Raw genomic sequence first — 26,488 nt, forward strand, 5'->3', positions numbered from 1 at the left:
ATTTTTAGCAACTATATACAAAAAGTTCACAACTAGGCAGTTGTGAGTTGAGAGGAGTAAGCTTGCCAAGGCAAGGAGATGTTCCAGCACTGTCACTGGCAGTAAGAAGGAACTGAGAGCGGCGTGAGCTGGTGGTGCCCCTTACATACACATGCCACCCCAGAGGGCACCAGAGCAGGTACCCTATGAATACCACTGAGGGATAAACTTCCGGCGCCAGTGCATGTGGCGAGCACATACACCTACAATGGAATGGACATAAGCAAGCACTCGAAGAAGAACCGGGGGATTGGCTTTTTCTCATTTCTTTCAGGACATCCCAAAAGTATACTGTTTCAGCAACTAGGGGTGCGCTCTTCAAATATTTTAGATAAGACTTGTTACAACTGGATTAACTCTGAAAGAGGATTCAAGCACAAAATGAATAATTCACCCAAATATTTAGATACACTACTCTCATTCTATATGCAGATCTCACAGTCATATTAATGGGAGTTTTTTGCAGTGACAAAGGTAGAATATTGCTGCCAACAGACTGCTGATTCATGGAAAAAGGTGTTATGGATCTCTCTTTTTTTCTCTCATTCTAAAGGCACCTCCAGTAGTAGCATAGTGCCATCTTAGACCATGTAGGGACACTGGTTCAGTATTGTCTCAAAAGAATAGGGCCTATGGAATTACCAGTACCATCCTACTACCTGCAACATCCATTTTCCTTGTCATACAAATAGAAACGAGGTCCAACTCTGCTTAAACTTGTAAGATCTGCCATTGCACAGGAAGTAGATGTGTGGCTGCACTGTCTTCTGCTGGATTAACTCCACTGGAATGCGATACACTTTTAGTTTGCCATGCTATGGCCAGGTCTAAAGAAGCATCTTCTAACAGGTTTTAAAACTGTTTCTTCTCATGTGTTAAAAATGGTATAATTTGACCAACATGAACCAGGCAAAACTATTTGCTAGAGTAGGTCCCTAAACTAATATTGCAGTTTACTGATGGCTAAAATATTTTGTTTCTTGTTGACAAAAATAGCTCCAAACATAATTCAAACGTTTACTAGAACCTAAAATAAAATTTTAGAGTAATACGAGTGTAAAATACTATTTACAACCACTAATAAAATAGCCATTTTCACAGCTGAATGTATTAATTACTGTATTCTCTGTCAGCATCATAAGGACTTGCCTCATGCAACTCAATAATACACCATTCTTTGAAGTGATCAAATGGCTGCATTGCTGACTAGTCTAAGGTGGTCTTTTGAAGCTTGTAAACTACAGAGAAAAAATAATTTTACAAAGATTACAAGAATAAACCCTATCAAAATGCAAGGTTACTTAATTATAAACTATTATTGATATAGCTAAGTGAAATAATACAAAATATATACAGCCTCCCAATATTTTGGAAACTAGCAAAAGATTTCAATTTCTTTAATTTTCTAGTAGAGTCATTTGTTCATTTTATTAACACCAGATGCAATAACACAATGCTAAAAATAAACATGCATTAGTTATACAACCAATTTATATTTTTCAAAAAATTCTGTTCATTACAATTAGTGAATGCACATATTACCTCCTTTCCACATTTAGTGCATTACTGTTTTAAACAGATAAAGGGGTAGGGAGGAGGAATTGAACTCAATGCTATTCAGCACCAGTAAAAAGTCAACAGACCTTTAACATTCCTGTATATCAAAAACATTTTATCTGCATCACTAAACATGTAAAGTTTATAATTTTGTTCCATTTCAAGATACCTTGATTTATATTTACAATACTTTGTAATCAACAAAACATTTTAAGAATATTCAAAAATTATCTAAATTCATAAAAGTATTGCAGAAATTTATTACATTTACTTATTTTACGTACATACAAGGAAGTCCATGTAAAAGGTTCATTTGAAGAACTGAACTGACAGAGTAAGAGCAATTTTATTTAATTTGCAAAACCCCAATTATTAGAAGGCAGCTGTCGTTTAGTTAAACATTCAAAAATCCCTAATTGCCGCTTACTTCTGAACACTAAAGTTCCAGTAATATAAGTGAATATGTAAACCAACATGTTTTTGAGATCATCAGTAGAAAATGTATTTCCACAGGCATAACATGTTTAATAATGATGATGATTTTAAAGAAAATTATTAGGCTGTAGTGATATCTGAACAGACGACTCAGTTTGCTCATTAAAATAATGGTCTTTACCAGGATTTCAGATACAGCTGTTTTCAATGTATGATATTTTAGCAGCTAATTGTTTTTTCCAGTTAGACTTTCTACAATGCTAAAATATAACAATCAGATGCATAATACTTTATTAGAATTTTTAAATTCCAATTTATTTTGGCATCCATGCCTCTATTCAAACGTAGCCATATAGCATTGACTTTTGTAGTCTAAGAACCAATAATAAACCAACCAAATGTACATACTGTAATTTAATCTCCATTCAATTAGGTACCCAAAAATTAAGAAAAAGTAATAGAAAGGTAAAAAGAATCAAATAAAAAAATATTGCACAGCCACATTACCTAGAAAGTAAAATTGATGTTAAAAAAGCTCTAAACATGGATGATATAAATTATCTTCCATACAAAAGTATAAATATCTCTTAAAATACAGCTGCAGCTATACTTCAATACCACACATTATTTGATTCATCTGTTAATGAGGTAATAGTCAAGTCTCTTACAATGCTTTTCTTCTACTGGAAATATTTTAGGGCAGCAACCAGAAAGAACTTTTCTAAAAATATTTCTGAATCAAGAACAGCAATGTGTGCAGCTCTCCCTATGAGAGAATCGGCTGTATTGGGCAATGCATTGATGACATTGTAACGGACCAAATTACATTCCTTGTTTTGAAGAACTGGCAGAAGCAGGTTCTGGATCATTTCTGCATAAATTGGTCCTGTAAAAAAAAAACAAAAAAACCTGTATTACATGCATCACCCAGAATGAGCTACAGTTATGTGTCCCTGAATATGAAAATATGAACACATTCTAGAAAACAGAGACCTATTTTATATTGTCTCGCTACTAAGAGAACATTTGAAATCTAATTTCCATAAACGTAAAAAAAAAAATAATCTTATAACCCATACATTTTATTGTTTGCATTTCATAGTGAAATTGTGTTTACCAGTACTAATTTATGACGACTCCAGAATATTTTGTCTATTTACTTTTCAGATAGATAATGCTATAGTATAAATGTGCCATAATATCTCATCATGAACTATAACCATACATTTTTCCGACTTAGGAAGGATCATTAACTTTCTTTTCACTGCTAGTATAGAATTGGGCCTCTGCTAAATAAAATCTGCCACTTTTTTTTTTTTTTAAATAAATTACAGACACTATTCTGTTCTCAAAGTCAACAGCAAGGCTTCTGACTGACTTCAATGGGGATATGGTCGTGGCTCTACAATATCACTGTTTAAGTTAAAAAAAAAAAAAAGTGAGAAATCTTACATAGAAAATTTAATTATTTGAAAATAACAGTTTATTTATTTTGACATTTGTTATAAAGTTATCCATGGTCTAAAACACACAGAGACTTCACAGGCTACTCATTTATTACCTGATTGTTTATCTTTCAAAGCTGTTTTGCACATCTCTATGCGAGCAGAGTGATAAGGAACATAACGATCCTGCAGGGATCCGACTAGCACTATGTTTTTGAAGTAATGAAGACCTGCAGGAAGGGAAAGAAATGGTAAATATAAACAATATGCACCATTTGAAAATTTCTGCAAGATAAACATAATAAAAAATTCCAAACAGAAACCTGAGACTTATTTATTATTAGATATTGTACAAAAGGAAAGGAGATTAATTTCTGGCTGTTTGAAAAAGTTCAGGGTTCTTGGAAGGGTTGAAATGTAACTTGATTGGATATTATTTTTTTAGCACTAATGAATGAAATCATAGTCCAAAACCCAAACGCCTTTCAAAAATAGTGAAATAAGAGACTTCTTGAAAGAAAGCAACCAAAGTGAAAGTTGTCTTTTGAAAGACTAGGCTTTTCCCACCCACGCAATAGGCGATGCCTGAGGCCCACAGACCCAAAAGAACACACGGTGGGCTTTTGCTTTCTTTGCTTTCTGGAGAGAGGCCTTCACACTTGACTTCCAAAAAGGTTCTCAATTTTTATGCACTTTCTGGTGGAATTCAGAGATTTACAGCCAAGTGGCTCTAGGAGCACATATCCTGGAGGCAGAAGCTCCCTCCACTGAACACTCAAATCAAAGAGTTAATACCAAGACAAGTCCACACCCTCATGAACAGTCTTTCAAATAGTTGTGACAATCACCAGTTTAAATGGTTTAGATGCAGGACAACTAAGTGTTTTTTTTTGAAGCTGCCCTGAAAGCCCTAGTGGGCAGTTGGGTTTGCTTCAACCCTGAGTCCAGTGCTCAGCTTAAGGACTCCCCCCAGATCAGTGGTGGGCAACCTAGGGCCTGTCAGGGTAATCCGCTGGTGGCCGCAAGACAGTTTGTTTACATTGACCATCTGCAGGCACAGCCACCTGCAGCTCCCAGTGGCCGCGGTTCGCTGTTTCCGGCCAATGGGAGCTGCGGGAAACAGCGGCCAGGACGTCCTGTGGCCCGTGCCGCTTCCCGCTGCTCCCATTGGCTGGGAACAGCGAATCACAGCTACTGGGAGCTGCGGGTGGCCGTGCCTATGGACAGTCAATGTAAACAAATTGTCTCACGTCCCACCAGTGGATTACCCTGATGCGCCGCGTGCGGCCCGGGGGTGCAGGTGGCCCACCACTGCCCTAGATGTTTGCTTTGAAGATTTTCCTTTCAAACAGTCTGTGCTAGATTTTGAGAGCATTTAGTAGACTCTCTCAAGATGCCCTGAGGGATTTGATGTACTTCACGAAGTAGGGCAGTGTGGGTGACATCTCCAGATAGATAGGACACCTTACACACGATATCTGCAGCAAGTGTGTCTGCAGTCATCTTTTGCTGCATGGACCAGGGTGGATAAAAATCAATGGTTTAACATTTTTTTTTAAAAAATCAGATTTTTTATTTAAATTGGATTTTTAAAAATGTAATTTAAATACAACTTTATATTTCAAAATAAACATTTAAATTAAACATGAAATTAACAACCTATGTTAAGACCTAAACTTACTGTCATGTATTAAAATCATTTAAATTAAATACAAAAAGTAATATTAAGCAATACATTTGCTGCCAAATTTTAAAGATAGCCAAACCGGTGGAACTGGTGGAAGTCCCTGACCAAGCACCTAGAAGTAGACTTTGTTGGTGTGCATGGTGAACAAACTTTCGACAGCAGTAGCCTCTTCTGCAGGTGGAGAGAAAATATTTTCTTCATTTCAATCATTCAACTAGTCAGTTCAATGACTAGTTCATTCAAATTTAAGAAATCTATTGGGAGTTGAAGAAGCAGGAAAGATTGTTTTCCTCTTCCAATCTATGAATAAAAACTAGGTATGAGAGGGAGTGATCCTACTAATTCTAAAATTTTGAAGGCCATGGTGACCAGAAACAAATCAGTTCACTGTATTTGCTTAATAAACCAATTAGATTTAAATAAAAAATGTGTGTTGATAAACTCTGGTATACTTTTTGTTCTTATATATTTAGCACTTTTATTTAATAAAAAAATTAAAATGCTGTTTTTGTGTACTTTAATTGAATTTGAATTTCTACGCAAATAGAACTTGACACAAATCCGTTTAAAAAAAGCTCATAATAAGAAATGCATCATTCACCATTTTCTAACATAAAAAATTAAGAATCTAATAGATTTAAATTAAGCTATTCAATTGCTTATAGCTTAATTTAAATGTATTCAGATTCTTTATTTTTTATATTAGAAAATGGTAAATGATGCATTTCTTATTATGAGCTTTTTTTAAATGTTGGATTTGTGTCAAGTTCTATCTGGGTATCCTGGTGTATAGGGTATCCTGCTAGTTAGCAAAAAGGAGGACCAAATTTAGCATAAAGGCTATATTTAGTTGCAAATAACATGATTTAATGGTTACCAACTAATAAGAATCAACCTTTCTGCCCAAAAGAGCAGAGGTATCCCAGAAAAATGTCCCAAAGTGGCGGGGGGGGGGGGGGGGGCGAAGGGAGAGGGAGGAGAGAGAAAAATATGCTGAGGCAGAAAATCCTAGAACTATAAAGCTTGATACAGAGTATATGCATGGACTGAGAGTATCGCAGGCCAGGGGAGCCTAAGCCTCCCCAAACGTCAAGCGTGGCCCCACCCACACTCTGCCCTGAGGCCCCTTCCTGCTTCCCGCTCTTCCCCCATGGCCCGAGCCCAGGATGCTCCTCTTCCTACAAGCGGGCGGGGACTCAGGGTGGCTGGTGCTGGTGCTTGGGGTAGCCAGTGCTGGAACCATCTGGGGCTTGGGGGTGCTCGGGCCGCCCGCCGAGCATTCCAGGGGCTAAGGGTGCTGGTGTGTGTGTGTGTGGCTCAGGCCGGTTGACAGGCTGGGACTCAAGGCAGGTGGACAGCTTGAGGCTTCGGGGTGGGAGGGGCAGGGCCTCAAGCAGAAGGGGTGGGGCCGGGGGCTAGCCTCCCCGAACGGGTGGTTCACGCGCCACCCACGAGTACACGAGATCTTGGCTGCAGCAGTACAAGATAGTTCCTAGCAGAAAAGAGAGTGTTAAAAGCCTGGGGATCCCAGCATGCCCCAGACAGGGAGCTTCCTTAATAACCTTGGTCAAAAAGAAAGTTAGTGGAAGGTTTCAAGGGCAGATAGTGATTGTGTGAGCAACCACCAATTTGGGGGTCATGGTACATGCCACTATCACTGCCCTTAGATACCAATAAACCTGTAAGAGCTCTGTCTGCATGCACTAGAGAAGTGAGATCCAGGAGTGAGAATCCTGCACAGATCATATCTTTAGAGAAACACTAAGATTTCTATAAGCAGAGAAGAAATGGTTCCTGAGAACTGTCCTGGAACGAAAAAAAAAAATAGTAATCCTACAAACTAGAAAAAACAAAAGGGTTCCTGTGCCCTGATGTGCATGGCTAAGTATGAGAGAATACCTTTGATGTTTAAGAATACATTGATTACAATTTAACCTGGTCATTTTTTCCTAGAACTACATTATGATTACTATACTTGTCATATGGGTTGGTTTTCCCTGCCCGGCCCCAATTACCTCTAGAATATGCGTATACAGGCGTATTTGGTTGGGAGTTTGGCACAATGGCCTTCTAGCCACTTTTCTTCTCCTTTCTTCTATTTTTTTGCCACTATTTTCTCTATTCTTTAGGCTCAAACACATCTGCTACCATACATCTGAGGGCAGAGGTATTCCTTAATGTTGAAAACCATAAATGTACAGTTTCATGTGGAGACCAGGCACTGATGCTATCATGTACAGTATATGCATGCCAGCCCTTACTATTTCACAGGGATAGTTTGTTTGGTTCCGTCAGTTCTGTTATATAATCTGAAAAAACATGTAAGCTTCCAGAAACAGAAATATCATCAGCAGGATCATACCTGTGCTCTGGGTAAAACAGCACATTATTATTAATTATATTTGAACAAAGAATTTCATTCTGTTGTTATTAGGTCTGCAGAGGATGTCCCGGACTGAACCTGATCCCTCCCTTTCCAGTAAGTACTGTATATGCCGGAACCTATGTCTGGCTCTACCTTCAGTTTTGGTATGGATGAGTATCTTTATTCATATAATGTTTCCTTTAAGAGGAGAGGGAGCTTATTATTTCATTTAAGAGGAGAGGGAGTGGTTATTAACCCATTTTGTAGAATTCTACTTTTTGAAAAAAGGCTCACAGGGATGGGCAAGTAAACTCATATGCACCATAGCTTTGCCTTGTCTGCTAGAAGCTTGTGCAACTCTGGTATGTTGGATGGGTAAATCAGGTATCTGGAGGTGAATGGGTATTACTGAGAGATGATGTAGTATAGCTTCATTTCCTCTACAATTAAGATTAAGGTCTTCACACTTTTCATAGGAAAGTGGATGGGACATTTTGAATGGTTTTGTCTTACTGTAACAAAAGATGCACAGGTTCTTCTGAGGATTATTCAGAGAGGTTTTCCTTAAAATAACGGTAATCCAAGAGATTTTTGTTTTATGGCTGTCAAAGCCTCTACCAGAGATGGTAGCACCAACAATCTTCATAGAAGGAGTTCAAAGTAGGCCAAAACTCTGCAGCCGCTTGCAGTAGCGGGCAGATCCTCAACTGCAATGGAGCTATGACAATTTACACCAGATGAGGATCTGCTCCTACGTCTTCAACTGAATCATCAACATTGTTTGAGGTGATGATGTCTGAACATATGAATGGCCATACTGGGTCAGACCCCATGGTCCATCTAGTCCAGTATCCTGTCTTCTGACCGTAGACAATGCCAGGTGCCCGAGAGGGAATGAACAGAACAGGTAATTATCAAATGATCCAGACAACTGAACTACTCAGCCCTTAATAAGTCGGGTGGGAGAAGTCATAAGCCTTTTAAAATGTAGTTGACTTTTAATTTTTACACTGTATGGTATTTGGAAATCTGAGATAGATAGGTAGGTAGGTATTTGGCCATGCGAGAAACTTGGCCAGAAAGGACAAGTCAAATCAATATCACTGGAAAGTGACACTTTCCAGGGAAACCAGAGCTTGTCTACAAAGGCAGGAGACTTCTGGGATAGAGACAGTTCTCTGACTGATGAGCTCTTAGCCAATGGACCAAGATCAAGCTGGGTCTCTGAAGCAGTCAAAACTGACAGTTTGGAGCACTGTGAGCAAGAGACACAGACTCCCAGCTTTGCTGGACTGCACTGCCTCATCACAGGTCAAGCATTTACAAGGTATTTTTCTTTCACCTTTGTGGATTCATGTCATTTTCACTGAAATTGTAATTAGACTGGCTATAAAGTGTAGCTAAACTAAGGAATAGACTATTCTAGATAAAACAAGAGAAGACAAGGACTTCTGTTTTGCACCCTGTACAAGGCAGAGTGATACTAGGGAAGCTGGGAGAAAAAGGACAGTGCAAAAAAAAAAAAAAAAGTAAAAAGAAAAAAAAAAGTGCAGTTTCATTTGGGCTCCTGCCTATTCATTATCTGACTAGACAAAGCACAGTTAGTATGGACTGTCCTGAAACAATCAGTGAAATGATATATGTTAATATACTGTGATTAATTACCTAACCTGTCATATTTAAAAAGAAAAATAATCTTCGGAGTATTTTGGTAATAGATTTGAAAACATCTAACTTGTCTAAGTAATTTTTTACTCGTTCTTTCCCTATTTTAGCCTCTGATCCTACCTCATTTTCACCTTGTTGGTGAAAACCGAAACAAAGAAGTCATTAAGCACCTCTGCCATTTCCACATTTTCTGTTACTGTTTTCCCCCCATCATTGAGTAACGGGCCTACCCTGTCCTTGGTCTTCTTGCTTCTAATGATGTTACCCTTTATATCCCTAGCTAGTTTGATCTCGTTTTGTGCCTTGGCCTTTCTAATTTTGTCCCTACGTACTTGTGTTATTTGTTTATATTCATCCTTTGTAATCCTAGTTTCCACTTTTTGTAGGACTCTTTTTTGATTTTTAGATCATTGAAGAACTCCTGGTTAAGCCACAGTGGTCTCTTGCCATACTTCCAATCTTTCCTACGCAGTGGGATAGTTTACTCTTGTGCCCTTAATAATGTCTCTTTGAAAAACTGCCAACTGTCTTCTATTGTTTTTCCCCTTAGACTTGCTTCCCATGGGATCTTACCTACCAACTCCCTGAGTTTGCTAAAGTCTGCCTTCTTGAAATCCAGTGTCTTTATTTTGCTATTCTCCCTCCTAACATTCCTTAGAATCATGAACTCTACCATTTCATGATCACTTTAACCCAAGCTCCCTTCCACTTTCAAATTCTCAATCAGTTCCTCCCTATTTGTCAAAATCAAATCTAGAACAGCCTCTCCACCAGTAGCTTTCTCCATGTTCTGAAATAAAAAATTGTCTCCAATACATTCCATGAATTTGTTGGATAATCTGTGCTCCGCTTTGTTATTTTCCTAACAGATGTCTGAGTAGTTGAAGTCCCCCATCTCCACCGAGTCTGTGCTTTGGATGATTTTGTTAGTTTAAAAAAAGCCTCATTCACCTCTTCTTTCTGGTTAGGTGGTCTGTAGTAGACCCCTACCATGACATCACCCTTGTTTTTTACCCCTTTTATCTTTACCCAGAGACTTTCAGCAAGTCTATATTTTTCTTTTATGTTGATAAGGTAATGCTAGAACATGTAAGATTCCATTTTAAATTTTCGTGTATTTTTCATCTTTGTAGCAAAGATTTTTATGCACTGAACAGCTTGCATGTTATTGTAGCTGGCAAGCTGCTATAATTTCTTATCACAGTATGAAACAGACAATCATTTCTAAGATCCCAGAAATTAATAGACAGACTGTGACTGCTAAAGACAGGATAGGCAGATTTTAATGATATTATTCCCAAAAGTAACGGTAGCATTTAAAACAGCAGCATTTTAAATATTACCATAAAGAGAACAGCAACATTAGAAAACTGATCATCATGTTTGTAATAACCTTATAAAATTATGATAGCAGGAACATTTCATTGGGTTAATAATGGTTTAAATCCCTCCAACATATATTGGCTTGTCCCTAAAATAACTGAAAACACAAAAGCTAATAAGCACAAACTTGGACTCTTTTCCTTCTGAATTATTCTGTTGTTTCTCAATCCTCATCTGCAGATTTTAAAATGCTAATAAGTTTCAAGAGCTCAAACCCAGAATAAACTTGTAATTGAAGGGCAAATTGAAGATGTAAGAAAAACTATTGAGGTACAGAATCCTGATATAAAATATTAAAAAGTTTTCCTGGGAGACAATGGATTGGTGGTGTTCACCAAGTGTCCCCCGTAAGTATCCCGCTGCAGCTCATCTGTGGTCTGGAGAAACAGACGATCTAACTAGTAGATCAAATTTAAGGATTATCACAAATTTCAGTCACTGGTCAAACATATTCCTGATAATGATTTTCTAGAAGTAGGTCTGGTACTTAAGGTCCTCCAGCTGAATATTGAAGGGTTGTCTGCTGCCAAATGGGAACTTATTGGTGTTCTGGCAAAGGAAGTTCTGACTGACATCATTTGTCTACAAGAAACTCACATTGTGCTGAATGAAGCACATCAGTTTAAGATAATTGGTTTTGATCTGTTAAGTCCCAATCTTCATGTGAAACATGGTAGAGCCACCTACATCCATAGTAATATATCGGATGCTATACATATTGAATCTTCACTCTTTTGCAACACAAACTGAAGTTGTTGGGTTTCAATTTGCATATGTATATAAGCCACCAAATGAAACATGGGGTTCACAAGTCCTCCCAAGGCGTAAACATCCAGCAGTATAGGTTGGCAACTTTAATAGTCATCATAACAAGTGGGGGTATGCGACTGCAGACCCAAATGATGAACAACTGTTTGGGTGGGCAATAAATAATGATCTGGCACTGGTCTAGGACACTAAACAGCGTGGCACTTTCCATTCAGCACATTAGCATAGGGACTACTGCCCAGACCTGTGCTGGGTCACGTCATTTGCCAATCACCCACAGCCAGTGGCATGTACTGTACTGTTATTTTCCACACAACCAACATTGTCCATCGTAGATTCAGATGGGAATGCGTCTTCCAATTATAAGGAGCATTCCAAAGCCTAGATGGAACTTCCAGAAGGCAGATTGGGGCTCCTTTAAAGAGGAGCATTGTAACCATCCCATTAAACATCATCTCCATGGAAGATGTAAACTGTCGCTTCTGTTGTGCCATTTTTAAAGCTGCAAGTGCAACAAATCCATGCAGCTTCCAACCAGTGTGCATTCCATGTTTGAACAAGGATTGTACAGACTTTCTGAGGCAGTAGAATAGTCAGGTGATCCGGAGATTGCTAACTATCTTATAGAATCATTGGATGCTGCTTGCCAGGCTCAATAGGAGGAAGCGACATAAGCTGAAGACTAGTTCAGTCTTGATCTGACTGCAGCATATTATACGGTTTGGCACACAGACCTTTTGGTGAAATTGTCTAGAACTATGCCAAGTTGATTAGTATGTGTGATGGCTCTGCTTTTGAGAAATCACCATTTCCATGTGCATATTGGTGATAGAACAAGTGCTTGGAGGCACTAAAATAACGGCCTCCTGCAAGAATCACGCTTATGTCTAAAGTTATTAAACTTGTATTCAAATGACCTACCATATATCAGGTCTCGTAAGTTTGTTTATGCAGACGTATGTCTCGGCACTCAGTCACACTCCTTTGACATACTTGAGAATGTTCTGAATGCAGATATGGCAGCTATGGCCAATTATTGTCGTTGGTGGCATCTGATACCAAGTGGAAGTAAGACTGTGTCAAGTGTCTTTCACTTACATCATGCACCAGTGAGCCGAACACAGTTCTCAATGTTAATGAATAAAGCATTATTCACACCCAGTCTATCTAGGCATCACATTGGACATTGTGACCATCTTACAAAGACAACAACTAAGGTCAAAATGCTCAACAACCTGGAAAACTGTCCGGAAAGACACGGGGCGCCAACGCCCAAACATTACACACTTCAACCTTGGCACTCTGTTACTCAGCGGCGGAGGACTACGCTCCAGTATGTGCTCGCTCATCTCACACAAAGATGATTGACATACAACTTAATTCCACCATGCATATTCAGGCACACTTACTCTATCACTAGTTCTCCGCAATATTGCTCTGCCCAGTATTCAAAGACAGGAAAGTGTAGCAAAGCTCATGACGAAATTGTGTGATATGCCATATCTACTGTTAATTAAAATACTTGTTTAATCCACCACATAGTCGTCTGCCCTCACATCACCTTGTGTGAATAAGTTTACTGGGTGAAAGGATTTATAGTAGAGGATACGTGGTGAGCTCCATGGTCTGCAGAGAAAAGTGACAAATAATTATCTTGTCTCTGACCCCATTCAACTTCAACCTGGGTTTGATTTAGCAAGCCTTCTGAACTGGTTTTGTACCAGACATGGAATTTGTGCTGCAGCGCAATTTTGGTGGCGTTTTAGAGACAGTTCTCTATGTCAGTGTGGGCAGCCACAAACCATGACACACATTGCTGAGGACTGCAAAATGACAACTTCCTAGAGGTATTCGTGCCTTGAACATCATTGATAAGAACGTTGTGGCTTAGCTTTACCGGACTGCATACGCCAAATAAAGTTTTCCCGAATAAGATGGTTCTCATGAATTATTTTAAAAGCAGAATTCACAATTGATAATGTGGTCATAAAATACAATTAAATTCCTCTTTCCTCCTTTCAGTCTGCTTTTGTAACAAAAAATGTGTGTACACTAACATGCATTCAGAAACAAGTATCAGTTTGGACACAGTAACCCAGAACAAGGATTAAAAAAAAATCATGTTAGGATGTCAGAATTCTGCACCTACAAGACAAAGTGTAAGTTTTGGTTTGCTTAGGCTGCCTCTTACAATAATGGCTGTTACACTGATAAGTCGTTAACTATACAATGAATGACATTAAGTTGCATTTGACTTTTTTGGGGAAAAATCCACAACTGTAGTAGACTCATTAAACCTCTTCAGAGAGGCTTATCAATATTTGTCTTGAACTTTTCTGAACAGATCAAATAATCTTTATTCACACAATGAAGTTATTGGCAGTGAAAATTCTATAATGCCATACTCGACATGATAGGCAATGACTAGATTTCGTATCTCCAATATTCAAGAGCTGTTATGCTGTCATCACAGGACACTTCACGCACCATGTACAAGTGAAAATAGTACTTGAACGCTTCTGTCTTGCAAGGGAAAAAGGTGCAAAATATTTTCATATTCGTTAAAATTGCATGACATTTGAGCCTTGACAAATATATCAAACACTTTACAGTTGGCAAAAATACATCATGATTCAGAGTCCATGGGGTACATTGTGGGATATGGTTGCCTTCAGTTTGCTTTGAAATTCTGATGGGAAAGCTGGCATTGCAGATTAAAGGAAGTGCCTTTTGTAGCCCATTGACTTGAGTTCCACTTCTTTTAAAACATTATGTACATCAGCAGCAACTTATTAAGCAGTGTATCAGTGCAATGTTTCAGAGGTGCATTTATTTTTATTTAGATTTTTCCCAAAAATACACAAAGAACAGATAACTTTCTATACAGTTCTTGATTTCCATTGTCCTCAACATCTTACGGCAGTTTAATTGCCTTCTTTGAGGTGACTGAATTCTTTTCTGTCTTTCACACTGTCCCAATGCTATGAATGAATTGTGCTGCCTTGAGCAAGGAAAACCATTGTGATGGCAAAACACAAGAGGGCACACGCAAAACCAGTGGGCTCACATTGTTGCTCGCACAGACTTTTAAAAAATGCTCACTTTTGGCTGCTGGCCATGTTTAAATATTGCTGGAAAATGTACCACAAATTTGTTGATGTTGTGGAACTCATCTGTTCTGATTGCATGAACAATGGCTACATGCAAAAGATGAGCAAAACATGGAATGTGCTGCAGATGTGGATACATTTCTTTCAGGTGCTTTACAGAGTGTTGGATGTACATCGCGGAATCACTGTTGACTGACACAGTTTTCCCACATTTGGTCATACCCTGGCAACACATCTTGATCCAGACTGAAATGACTCCTGCTTTTCACTTAAGAACAACAGAGGATTTTAATATAATAGTATTTATTGATTTATTTTTGTCATTGTAGAACACTGCAATGATGTTAATTGTTGGCTGTCCAGCAATTACTAAAGAGACTTCCTCACCACTCAACAGATCCTTAATTGCAGATTTGTGGTGAGCAAAACGTTCAGGCAAGTATATTTTTACCAGCTGATGACATTCTGGGTAAGTACATGCTGCTGGTGCCTACATCTGAAGCAGAGCTAATAAAAAGTTCAAACCACAGACAGCATTCATTGGAATCGTCTCAAAGCACAACATATATAAACATACCGTGTGGAAAATCCACAGCTTTCTCTCTTTGTTTGGTCTCAATTCTTCCCAAATAGGCTTCCATTGAAGTCTGGGTTCTCTTTGCTTAACTTCCAACTGACGCTTACTGTCCAAATATTGAGCAGTATAATTTGCTTGTCAAGAGATTTGTTTTTACAAACTCTGCAGTGCAAAATGTACTCTAGACTTTTTCCAGACATTTCCAGACCTTTTCACTGTTTTAAATTTGAGGTGAGAGTATTCATTGCAATATTCTTCATTTGCAACCCATTATTGAAATAAAACAAAATAAAACTTGGCTCTGTTACTGTGTAAGTGCAATCGGGCCACTCACCATAAATATAAATGCATTTATACTTTTCCTCAATTTTGACCCCAACACACTAATAAATGCTGCATAATTATCTGCAGCTCCAGCTCCACTAATGCTGGAACTGACTGTTTTAGCAGAAATGTAAATACATGCTTTATGAAGCATTCACTACAACATGCTTAATATGCATTAAGAACTTATTAAAATCCCATCTTAAGCAGCATTTTTCTTATTTTGTCCATCTGTAAATTTCAATTATTATTAATGGAAATATTTTTCATCGGTTTGTATGTGTACAGTGAAATGACATTTACCAACATTTACTGATAAACATCAATTCCTAAAAAAGATGCAATGATGAAAGTAGGAAAACCCCACTCCCATGCAGGTGAAGACTCTATACTTTTTCGCCTCCCCACCTTCCAGTCTTCTGTTTGCAAAGGTAGCCTTTAGAATGTATATAGTCTGACTCTGCTGCCAGAAAAACAATAAAACCTGGTATGATATAAGTCTCTTCCAAGTGTATCAGTATATTTTAAACAGCCACATTTTATGAAAGTGTTTAATAGAAGTTTTAAATAAATGGTTAATTAATTATTACAGTCTAACAGGTCAACCATGGCTTATAATTATCTATAACATGTACTCTTCTTGTTTAACATGCTTATCTGAACTATTAATCATTTAACATTTTATAAACTACAAGTTTAACTTCAATATAAAGTGTGACTAATTTCACAGTGGACTTTTTTAATGATAATTTAGGGTCAGACTGCAGACCAACATGAGGACTGACGCAGGGAAGTAAAGCGGTGTAGTACCGGGGAAACAGCCTCCACAGAGCAAAGCCATAACGTATCCCCTAAACAGAACTGTTATGTAAAAACCAAAACAAGAGCTTTTCCTCTTACTGCTCCTTTATGGAAGTATAAAGATTGCCTAAAATTTTAAATAATTTTAAAGTAAACTTTTATTTTCCGGTTGGTGTTTGCATTAGAAATATCAGGTATGCTCTCTTCTCTTTGATAGAAGATCTAGGGCAGGTTCTTTAGAGGACCTATATAGGGATGGTCCATAAAGCTGTGACCTGGGCTGCAGCTTCCCCCCATCCCCTCCTCAAATGGAGGGAGTAGAGGAAATGGTGTCTTAAGTGTTTCTGGAGGTCCCCAAGACTCAGCCTCCTTTCCCTTCCCTCCCTTTGAGTTGAGAAGCAGGACAGCTGCAGCTCAGGTCACAGCTTCTAATGACATTCCTATCCAGACCCTCCAAATAACATGCCCTAGGTCTTCTATCAAAAGAAAGAGGAGAGAATACCTGATATTTCTAATGCAAATGATAATCAGAAAATAATGTGGTGAAAGTTATTATACATCACAAAGAAGCAGTGAAGAGCACAAAAGGTTTTTTTAAATAGATTCAAAGATTTTAAGGTCACACAACCTCACCCAGTAATTGCTGAATTAAGCCCATAATTTCTGTTCAAGCCATAACACATCTTTTAGAAAGACATCCACTCTAGATTTAAATACTTCAAGTAATGAGAATCCACTGCATTTCTAGGTAAGTTGTTTCAATGGTTTGCTCCTTGGAGTTAATCTTTAAATGCTAATAATGTGCCTTATCAGCAGTATAATTATTATTTTGTGATAGTCACTTGTGAATGGAAAAACAGCAAAGTTTACTAAAAACCATACATTTGATCAAATTTCTACCTCAGCCATTATTTTTCTTTTTGTTCCTTGCCCTTCCCCACCCATTTTCTGGGACTTTCTCTTCTTGGAAAAAGTGGTTACTGACCTTCATAACTGGTATTCTTCGAGATGTGTTGCTCATGTGCATTCCACGTTAAGTGTGTGTGCTCACCATATGCACTGGTACCGGAAGTTTTTCCCTCAGTGGTATCCGTCGGCCAAGATGTCAAACAGGGTATCAGAGGGTTCAACCAGCTCCTCAGCTTCCAACCCCAGATTTGCCACCACCCACATTAGCAGCTCCTGGTATGCCTTGAAATCATCCTGAGACACTCTCTGGGACGGTCCCGCCACTGCCTCATGGATGAGGAGGCAAAGACAGGGGAAGGGACTGGCTCTGCGCCCCTCGCAGGGGTGGCCTCAGCTGAGGCCAGAGGGTGCTCCTGGGCACCTGGCTTGAACCTTTTCCCTGAGTCCAGAGGAGGCAGAAGACTGTTGCCGACCGCCCCTCCAATGCCCCCGACACCGATCATTGCATCTCTGCCGCAGTGTCAGGGAGCAATGCCGCAAGGATGGGGAACGTTGCGTGGGCCCCAGTGCCGGCTTCCCTCAAGTCTTTAGCATGGATGGAACCTTCAGGTGCGAGGGACCTCTGCCACTACCCTGGATGGCTGGTGGATCCCTAGGAGGGCTTAACCGCCTAGCTGGCGATGGAGGTACCTGGCTGAGCTCCAGAGAAGATGCACTGCTACACGCAGGCCTATGCACCTCTCCAGATTTCCCCTTCCCAGTAAGGGACATCAGGGAGTGCCCTCTCTTGGTGTGCTTCTCTGCTTCTTAGCAGGCACTGTGGACAGAGATTGGTGCCAGGTGGAGACAGGTGCCGGTGGCGCACTTCGCAGCAATGCCACGATGTTCAGTGCAGAGTCTGATTGTGCTGGTTCAGAGGCTGGCGCGAGGGTCGACTCCATAAGGAGAGCTCTTAGTCTTCTGTCCTGCTCCTTTTTAGTTCGTGGTGTGAAGCTTTTGCATATAAAACATTTGTCGCTAACATGGGTTTCCCCCAAGCACTTCAAGCAGTTTTGGTGTGGATCGCTGACGGGCATAGGTTTTTTGCAGCAATCACAAGGCTTGAAGCCCCAGGATTGGGGCATGCCCCGTCCCTGGGCTAAGTCTCTCAAGGGACTATCTAATTTATCGAGAGCACTGTTAAACTAACTATCAAGAGAACAATAAAATCTACTTATCTAAGAACTATTTACACAATGGTTGATAGGAAAAAAAACACTGGGAAGAGAACGCTTGCCGAGGTAAGGAGACGCCTCAGCACCATCACTGGCGGTAAAAAGGAAGTAAGGGAGGGGGGAGCCAGTGGCGCCCCTTATACTGGCGCATATGCGTGCCACTCCAGAGGGCGCCAGATATCCCCTACAGATACCACTGAGGGAAAAACTTCTGGCACCGGTGCATGTGGCAAACACACACACCTAACATGGAATGGACATGAGCAAGCACTCAAAGAAGAACTTATCTCCAGGGAGAGGATCAGTTGGGCAAGTCAACCTTCTCCTCTCTATATATTCTCTTTCATTTGCTCCCTACCAAGTCTTTGGGGCCAACTGCGAGGGGAAATGGCGACATCACGTGTGACTACCTTGACGGAGAAGCACCTCCTATTCTTTCTCTATACAGTACTGCATTCACCACAAGCATTCCACCTCAGTGCACGCCTGCCTGACACACATTCAGCAATGTTTACCTGATGTCCCCTTGAGCCAGTGAAGCTCCATCCACTTCTCAAGGCTTAAAGGTGACCAGCCTATTAACATCTCAGACACCACCTAAACTGACTCTTTGCCATTCACTTAATTCATAACACAAACAAATGGGAGTGGGGAAAAGTACATGAAGGATAAAATGGGGATAGCTAGCAGGTTAGTGAAAGATTTTAATTAAAATCTTTAGATACAAGTGATAGGTTTTTATTATGTCAATCTCCTCAAGGACAAACGAACTGCCTAATCAGTGATCTTGGAACAAATATTACAACAGAAGTTTAGCATCTGAAAAAAATATATGTAGGTTATCAAACAGCTCTAGAAATGAAAAGATGTAACCCCTGCTTTTGGTCCTTCACGACTGTATAATGCATTCAATCTTATGCTCACTGAAACCACTGACAACAGTGTTGCAAGATCAGGCCCAAATACAGGTTGGCTAATTTGTTCATTAATCAGAAAGTTCCCCGATGATCTACCTACCACAGTACAAACACAATGTCTGATTTATTTCGGAAGTAATAAATAGTATAGATAAATAATGGACTGTAGAGCTGACAGAATGGTAGAACATGCAATTATTTCTCTAAAAAATATTTTCTATTTTTTTCTTTTTATTGATATCTTGTACTTACTTGCCTATAAGATGAACAACATGAACAAAGCTTACCTGCTTTTTTACTAAGTTTGTACAAGAAGGTTTGCCGCGGGTCTGAATGATCTCGACATGTCAATTGTAATAAAGAACCCGACTTTTTCCACTTCTGCATAAACCAGAGACCTGTATGGTTACATACAGTGTATGTAAGTATATTTCAGCAGCAAAATAAGAATCACTAAATGGCAATTAAATGTGTAAAGTAAATGTCCATACATTACATTCCCCACTCTTTATTTTATGTTTATGTTAGCATTATCAAGCCCACAACCATTCTATAGTTCTCTCAGCCATCATTGTTTTCTATCTGATATGTATTAATAAAGAATGAATACTGTCCTTAGTTAAAACAAAGTTAATATTCTTGGTGTTAGGTGAAAAAGTTCTTTCACCAAAATATCAAGGTGTCTTTAAATATTAACCACAAGGTAACATACAGACATATCCTCAACATTTTAAAACAATGTTTCATATGTTTTGATGCTGAAATATATAACCTGTCCAAAATATAAGAGAGACTCAAGTGTCACATCTCACCAAAACAAATAACTTTTTAGAATCACAGAGGTCAAGACTCATGGAAGGTAGGCAGAAAAGAAAGGGAAGGCATTCTCTGGACTGGGGAGAGGAATGGAGAAGAGGTCTCATTATTACACCCTCCTGGATGTTGTGCAGCATCTCTTTTTCCCAGTTGATAAGTAAAGCCATCCGTCTAAATATGACTTTTCAGAAATTCTTACAAGCCCTTGTTATCGCTATAAAGCAGAAGAAAACAAACTACCAGGTATTCTCAAGTGGTCACATATAAATATATAGCTAGTACCCAACGTTTTAATGCTAGTCATGCTCAGTCCTAAAATGCTATATCACATGTAATTATTTGAGTTTTCTGGAATATTAACTTAAAATTTATAATCCATTAAACATATGAAAAGCAATGAGGGTTATTGTAAGAAAATGGTATCTTGAGAAGTGATCAACCACAAGCGGTCCAACTCTTTACAGAGTATAAACGCTTTCTGTATGATACCTAGAAAGGTCTAACTTTATTACTAAGATGACTACAGCCAATCAGACTCACTGCTGACTATGAAAATACTCATATATCCACATCTCACATAATCTGGAATACTAAAAGCAAATAATAGGTTGTTTGTGCTTAGTGTGTAATTTTTTGGGATAACTTACGGCAAGACCTTCCCCCCCGCCACAGTAAAGCATGCATTGAGGGCTACATATTGTACATGCCAAGTTTCAAAAGCCCACTCAATTTCACTGATATCCTCACAACTCCAGCAAATTATATTTGGGCAAATAATGCACGACAATTTTCACCTTTTTTCTATTCAGAAAATGTATGCACACAGATTATACATTTTCCTTAACTGTTTATTTGGTCTGTAGATTGTTAAGAACACAAGAATGGCCATATTGGGTCAGACCATTGAACATCTATCCCTGTATCCTGTCTTCCAACAGTGGCCAATGCCAAACAGCTCAAAGGGAATGAACAGAACAGGGAAATTATCAAGTGATCCATCCCATCGTCCAGTCCCAGCATCTGGTAGTCAGAGGCTTACGGACACATAGAGCAAGGGGGTTGCATCCCTGATCCTCTTGGATAATAGCCATTGATGGACCCATCCTCCATTAACTTATCTAATTCTTTTTTTAACCCAGTTATACTTTTGGACTTCACAACATCCTAGGGCAACTAGTTCCACAAATTGACTGTGTGTTGTGTGAAGTAGTACTTCCTTTTGTTTGTTTTACACCTGCTGCATATTCATTTCATGGGGTGACCCCTGGTCTTTGTGTTATGTGAAAGGGTAAATAACACTTCCTTATTCACTTTCTCTACACCATTCATAAGTTTAAAGACTTCTCTCATATCCCCCCTTATTCATCTCTCTTCTAAGATGAACAGTCCCAGTCTTCTTAATTTCTCCTCATATGGAAGCTGCTCCATACCCTTAATCATTTTTGTTGCCCTTCTCAGTGCCTTTTCCATTTCCAATTTATATTTTTTGAGGAGCGACCAAAACTGCACGCAGTATTCAAGGTGTGGGAACACCACTGTTCAGTAGCAGTTTGTTGAGCGCATTTGATATTCAATATTTGAATTGTGTTGGTTAGTTTTTATGAACGCAAAGATCACAGGTTGTTTTTGTACATTGAATGTATGCGTGTGACTGTTTATAGTATTTGTTTTATTTGAAGATTTGTTGAATTATATCATAGCTAGGTATTTATCAATAAACTAATCTTAGAAGATTATACCTTGAAAAATATTTTAACATAAAAACTGGTTCAAACAGACTGATGTGCTCTTATAATTGTTGTCTTTTTTCCAATTAAGGTTTTACACTTGCCTCTTTCTCCATTTGTTCCTAAAAGCAGAGTGTGAGAATGTGCCTGATTTTCCTAATCCAAAGAATACACAAAGCCCTAGAAGTGCCTTTTATTAACATTTCAAAGGCAAGCGATGCCTACTCATTTTCTCCTTAACATATTTATCCTGAATTCATACCACTGAAAATAACATTGAAGCTTTTACCTGTATTAACAAGAGCACTGCTGTTGTAGAGGGTACCAAGATGTGGTCCAGAGAGAGACAGGAAGGTGTGAAGTTTGTTGAGGTAATATTTAAATCGAGGTCTTGTGAGTACTGAACGGATTATTAAATTGCCCAGCGAATGTCCAATAAAACTATTTAAAAAGAAAAATAGTGTAAAATGAAACCTTGGGGAAATTATTTTTATTTTATTTTTCCTTAAAGTGAAATCTGATGCCTTTATAAACGTTTTAAGGAGTAAAGAAAGAAAGAAATGGAATATTTCCAATCTTTCCCCCTCCCCGACTTCATAATGTTAAGTAATAAAACAAAACAAAAAAACAAACTACTATGTTTCAGTATTTTCCAAACTGCCCAACTACCTTAGAGAGAAGTCTTTTGTGAGCTCCTCAGAATTGTTAAACACATAAAAAACCTATTTCAGTTAACACATCGACCAATTTTTTTCAAGTTTACTGTTTCAGAACCAGTTACACACCAACTACAGAGAAAATTTTTTAAATGTGATGTGAATGACTGAATAAGACATCATTTTGGTATTTAATAATTGAGGTTAGTGGGATGGATGCTTATTAGTTGCCAAGACAACCTGTATGATGCAGATTCTAGAAGTATTCCTGGGAGGAAGAAAATCTGGATAGATACTTTATTTTTGGTGGAAGCAACATCTCAGGTGGGTTTGCTTGGGGAATGGACTAAAGAGCTGAATGCTTAGCTTTATGGTTCAGTTGTCCCTCCAGAGCGGTGAACAAGTCGAGCTAGCTGCAAAATTAAGATAGCTACGGCTCACAGGAGTATATCAAATGTGTTACTGCCACTGGTAAAGAGGAGGGGGGCTTTTCTTCTTCACCTATCTGAAAGTTGGGCACACCTAGCAGGACAAGTATATCCCTGTACTAAGCTCTATCGTACCATACATACACCATGTACATGCCTCTCCTCTTATACTTAAAGCAATTATTTTGAAAGGATTTTTCCATTAAATATGCTGCAAAGTAAACTTGGCTCAAACTTGGGAAAGAGGCGTGAGATGAAGAAGTTTCACCCGGGGTACCAGCTGCTTCGGAACCCAACTTGTGCGCTGCCAAGCCCCATGCCTTGCCCCCCCTGCTGCTGGCTCCTGCCTCTGGCACCCCACAGCTGCCAGCAACAGGGACTACTGCAGAGACTCCCCCAAAGAGCCCGGGCACAGGAGAAGGAAGGAAAATCCCTGGCTCTGGTTCTCCCTGATTGCAGCCAGGTGAGCTCTCTCTCCCGCAGCTGGCTGAATAATGAATGAACCCAAGGACTGGAAGCAAAGCGCAGCACCCTGGGCACAGAGTGCAAAGCCACCCCTCCATCCTGCTCGCATTGCGCTCCTTAAACAACCCCCCACCCTCCGCCTGCCACCTTTCAGCTCCCCTAATCTCCTAGGTCAACTCTGATTCCCTCTCCAGCTACGCTTGGGGTGGTCAGTTTGCTTGCAGAGAGGGATGTTTGCTGCAATCCATTCTGCCTTCATGGATTTCACAACATGGGCCCCTTCCAGCAACATCTCCGCTCTGGTGAGTCATTCCCTCTTAGTGAATTATGCACTGTGTGATTCTGCAATCAATTACATTTAATTATATTGTTCCAATGGAGGGGACAATCAGACCGGGTGCTTTCTACTGTAAATTGCGCGCCTGACATGACAGACCTGACCAATAACAAGCAAGTGGTTACCGTGATGGCACTCAAAAGCTAATGTTCGGAATCACATGAACGTCTTCCACCCAGCAAGCAGTAAAAACTGAAAGGGAGCATTTTGTTTCTAGACAATGTAAAATATATTTAATTCAAGAGATAAATTTGATTTTTTGTTATTACTTCAGTTAAATCTAGCCTATTTTACCCATTTGTACCTAATGCTTCGGCCACTTTCTTACCGGTACGCAGTACTGGCTTACTTTCACCTCTGCTCACAAGGCATTGCAAATTTCAAGAAAATTGCACAAGCATGCAGATTTTAGAGCACTTAGAAGTGTTGGCCTTTAAAAAAGAAGAATAGAGAAATAACGGAAGGAGATGGCTTTTCTACACATCCACATACAAGGCTCAGAAAGGTGTGAAGTGGTCCATTCATCTCAATGGGATGTTCTCAGCTCAGTGAGAACACCGAGTAGAGATTACATCTCGGCGCTATTGTTTCAGGTTGTAGCATGAACTTTTCCGTTCATCTCAGTGGGTGTTCTCATCCCCCTTCTGTTGCACCACTATAATAAGCATTAGAATCCTTTCATTTTCCACTTCAATGCTGACAACATCCTTTGTAATAAAAGCCCTACGCCCTGATAACCTACATAATTCTGCATTTAAATGATGCGTACTGGATCCTGAAGATACACATGCAGCTCCTTCCTTTTCTTGCAAAACATGAGAGGTTGCAAACACAGATCTCATATCATAATCACAGCTCTGTCACATGCTTCAAAGTAATCTGCATGTGTTCTCATATCACAAACACATCTTTACCAAGCAAGCCCAATTACGGCTTCCACCATATTGACGTCACCTGTAGGGTATGCAAAAAATTCCCATTGGCTACTGTCAGCTCCAGGGAACCAGAGAGAAGATGACATGGGCAGCTCCTCCTTTTCTGTTTAGATCCTTTAGTAATGTTAGATGGAATCCTCTGGGTGAGAGCGAATGGGTTGTAAAAGGAGGTGAAGAGCTTGTACATTTCAACAACTGTGGGGTTGGCACAGTAAAGGTATGTGCATTAACAGGGCATATTGGGGCTTTGCTGAGAGAGGACAGAGTTGAGGCTGCATGGGCAATCTTAACTGCATTTCCTGGTTTTCAAAAGTTGTGAGTTTTGCTCAACTCAGTATTCTGCAAGGGGAGGACATAACACCAAGCAACCTTAATTCTGCATTAACAGTTTTTTGCCACTGAATTCATAGTTACAATAAGTGCCTACAGATTCCACCCGAGATCATGGCCCACTGTGTCAGGTCCTGATCTTAACAGTCACAGAAATGTGGAGTTGGAAGGGACCTTGAGAAGTCATAAAGTCCAGCCCCCCGCACGATTGCAGGACCAAGTAAACCTAGACCACATCTGACAGCTATTTGTCCAACCTGTTTTTTAAAACTTCCTGTGATGGGAAATCAACAACCTCCACTGGAAACATATTCCAGAGCTTACCTATCCTTGTAGGTTGGAAGCTTTTCCTAATATCCAGGGGCGTGCACAAAGAGGGGAAAGCAGAGGCCTGGGTTTCTCCAATAATCGGTAGGGGCACAGAATTCCTCTGGCCCCGGGGCCAGGGCAGCTCCAAAAGCAGCAAAATTTAAATTCCTGCACACACCCCTGCTAACATCTAACCTAAATCTCGCCTGCTGCAGATTAAGCCTATTATGTCCTATATTTCCTTGAGTGGACATGGAGAATGGTTGCTCACCATTCTCTTTATAATAGCCCTTAATTATTTGAAGACTTATCAGGTCCTCCCTCAGTCTTCTTTCTCATGACTAAACATGCCCAGTTTTTTTTAACCCTTCCTCAAAGGTCAGGTTTTCTAAACTTTTTATCATTTTTTGTTGCTGTCCTATGGAATCTCTCCAATTCGTCTACATCTTTCCTGAAGTGTGGAGCCAGAATTGAACATAGACTCCAGCTGAGGCTCCCCAGTGCCAAGTAGAGGGGGACAACTGCCGCCCCTATATTACATATGACACTCCTCTTAATGCATCCCAGAATGATACTGGCCTTTTTTGCTGCTGCATCACTTTGTTAACCCAATCAATTTCTGATCCACTATAATCCTTAGTTCTTTTTCAACAGTTCTAACACCTAGCCAGTTATTACCCATTTTGTAGTTGAGCATATGATTTTTCCTTCCTAAATGAAGTATTTGCACTTGTCTTTATTAAATTTCATCTTGCTGAATTCAGACCAATTCTCCAATTTGTCAAGGCCATTTTTTATTCTAATCCTGTCCTCCAAAGTTCTTGCAACCCCTCCAAGCTTAGTGTTATCTGCAAATTTTATAAGCATACTCTCCACTCCATTATCCAAGTGACTAATGATAATACTGAATAGTACCAGACAGAGGACTGATCCCTGCAGAACCCCACTAGATACATTCTCCCAGTTTGACAGCAAGCCACTAATAACTACTCTTTGGTATGGTCTTTCAAAGAGTTGTGCATCCACCTTACAGTAATTTCATTTAGACCACATTTCCCTAATTTGCTCATGAGAATGTCATGGGGGAGGTCATAAATATAAAGAGAAGGGTAACAACCTTTATGTATGCAGTAAAATAAAATTCCTCCTGGCCAGAGCTACAGAATCATTTTACTGGTAAGGGGTTAATCAGTTCAATTAACCTAGTTGACACCTGACCAGAAGGACCAATGAGAAAAGAAGATACTTTCAAATCTGGGGGGGGGGGGGGGGGGGAAGGGGGGGTG

The 26,488-nt window shown here is 39.5% G+C and overlaps 1 protein-coding gene across 6 annotated transcripts in view; it reads right to left on the reverse strand.

The window, feature by feature from the left end:
• Nucleotides 1-1,445: 1,445 nt before the first annotated feature.
• Nucleotides 1,446-26,488, reverse strand: part of FAM135A (family with sequence similarity 135 member A) — a 151,261-nt gene continuing 126,218 nt past the window's right edge. For all 6 annotated transcript variants that reach the window (XM_034766221.1, XM_034766223.1, XM_034766219.1 and 3 more), the window contains 4 exons: nt 22,032-22,183; nt 19,487-19,597; nt 3,593-3,706; nt 1,446-2,917 (listed from right to left, as the gene is read on the reverse strand). In XM_034766221.1, the coding sequence (XP_034622112.1) occupies nt 2,712-2,917; nt 3,593-3,706; nt 19,487-19,597; nt 22,032-22,183 (583 nt within the window). In that variant the 3' untranslated portion in view covers nt 1,446-2,711. The remainder of the gene's footprint in view (nt 2,918-3,592; nt 3,707-19,486; nt 19,598-22,031; nt 22,184-26,488) is intronic.

The sequence above is a fragment of the Trachemys scripta genome, chromosome 3 (genome assembly GCF_013100865.1).
Source record: "Trachemys scripta elegans isolate TJP31775 chromosome 3, CAS_Tse_1.0, whole genome shotgun sequence".
NCBI lineage: Eukaryota > Metazoa > Chordata > Testudines > Emydidae > Trachemys > Trachemys scripta.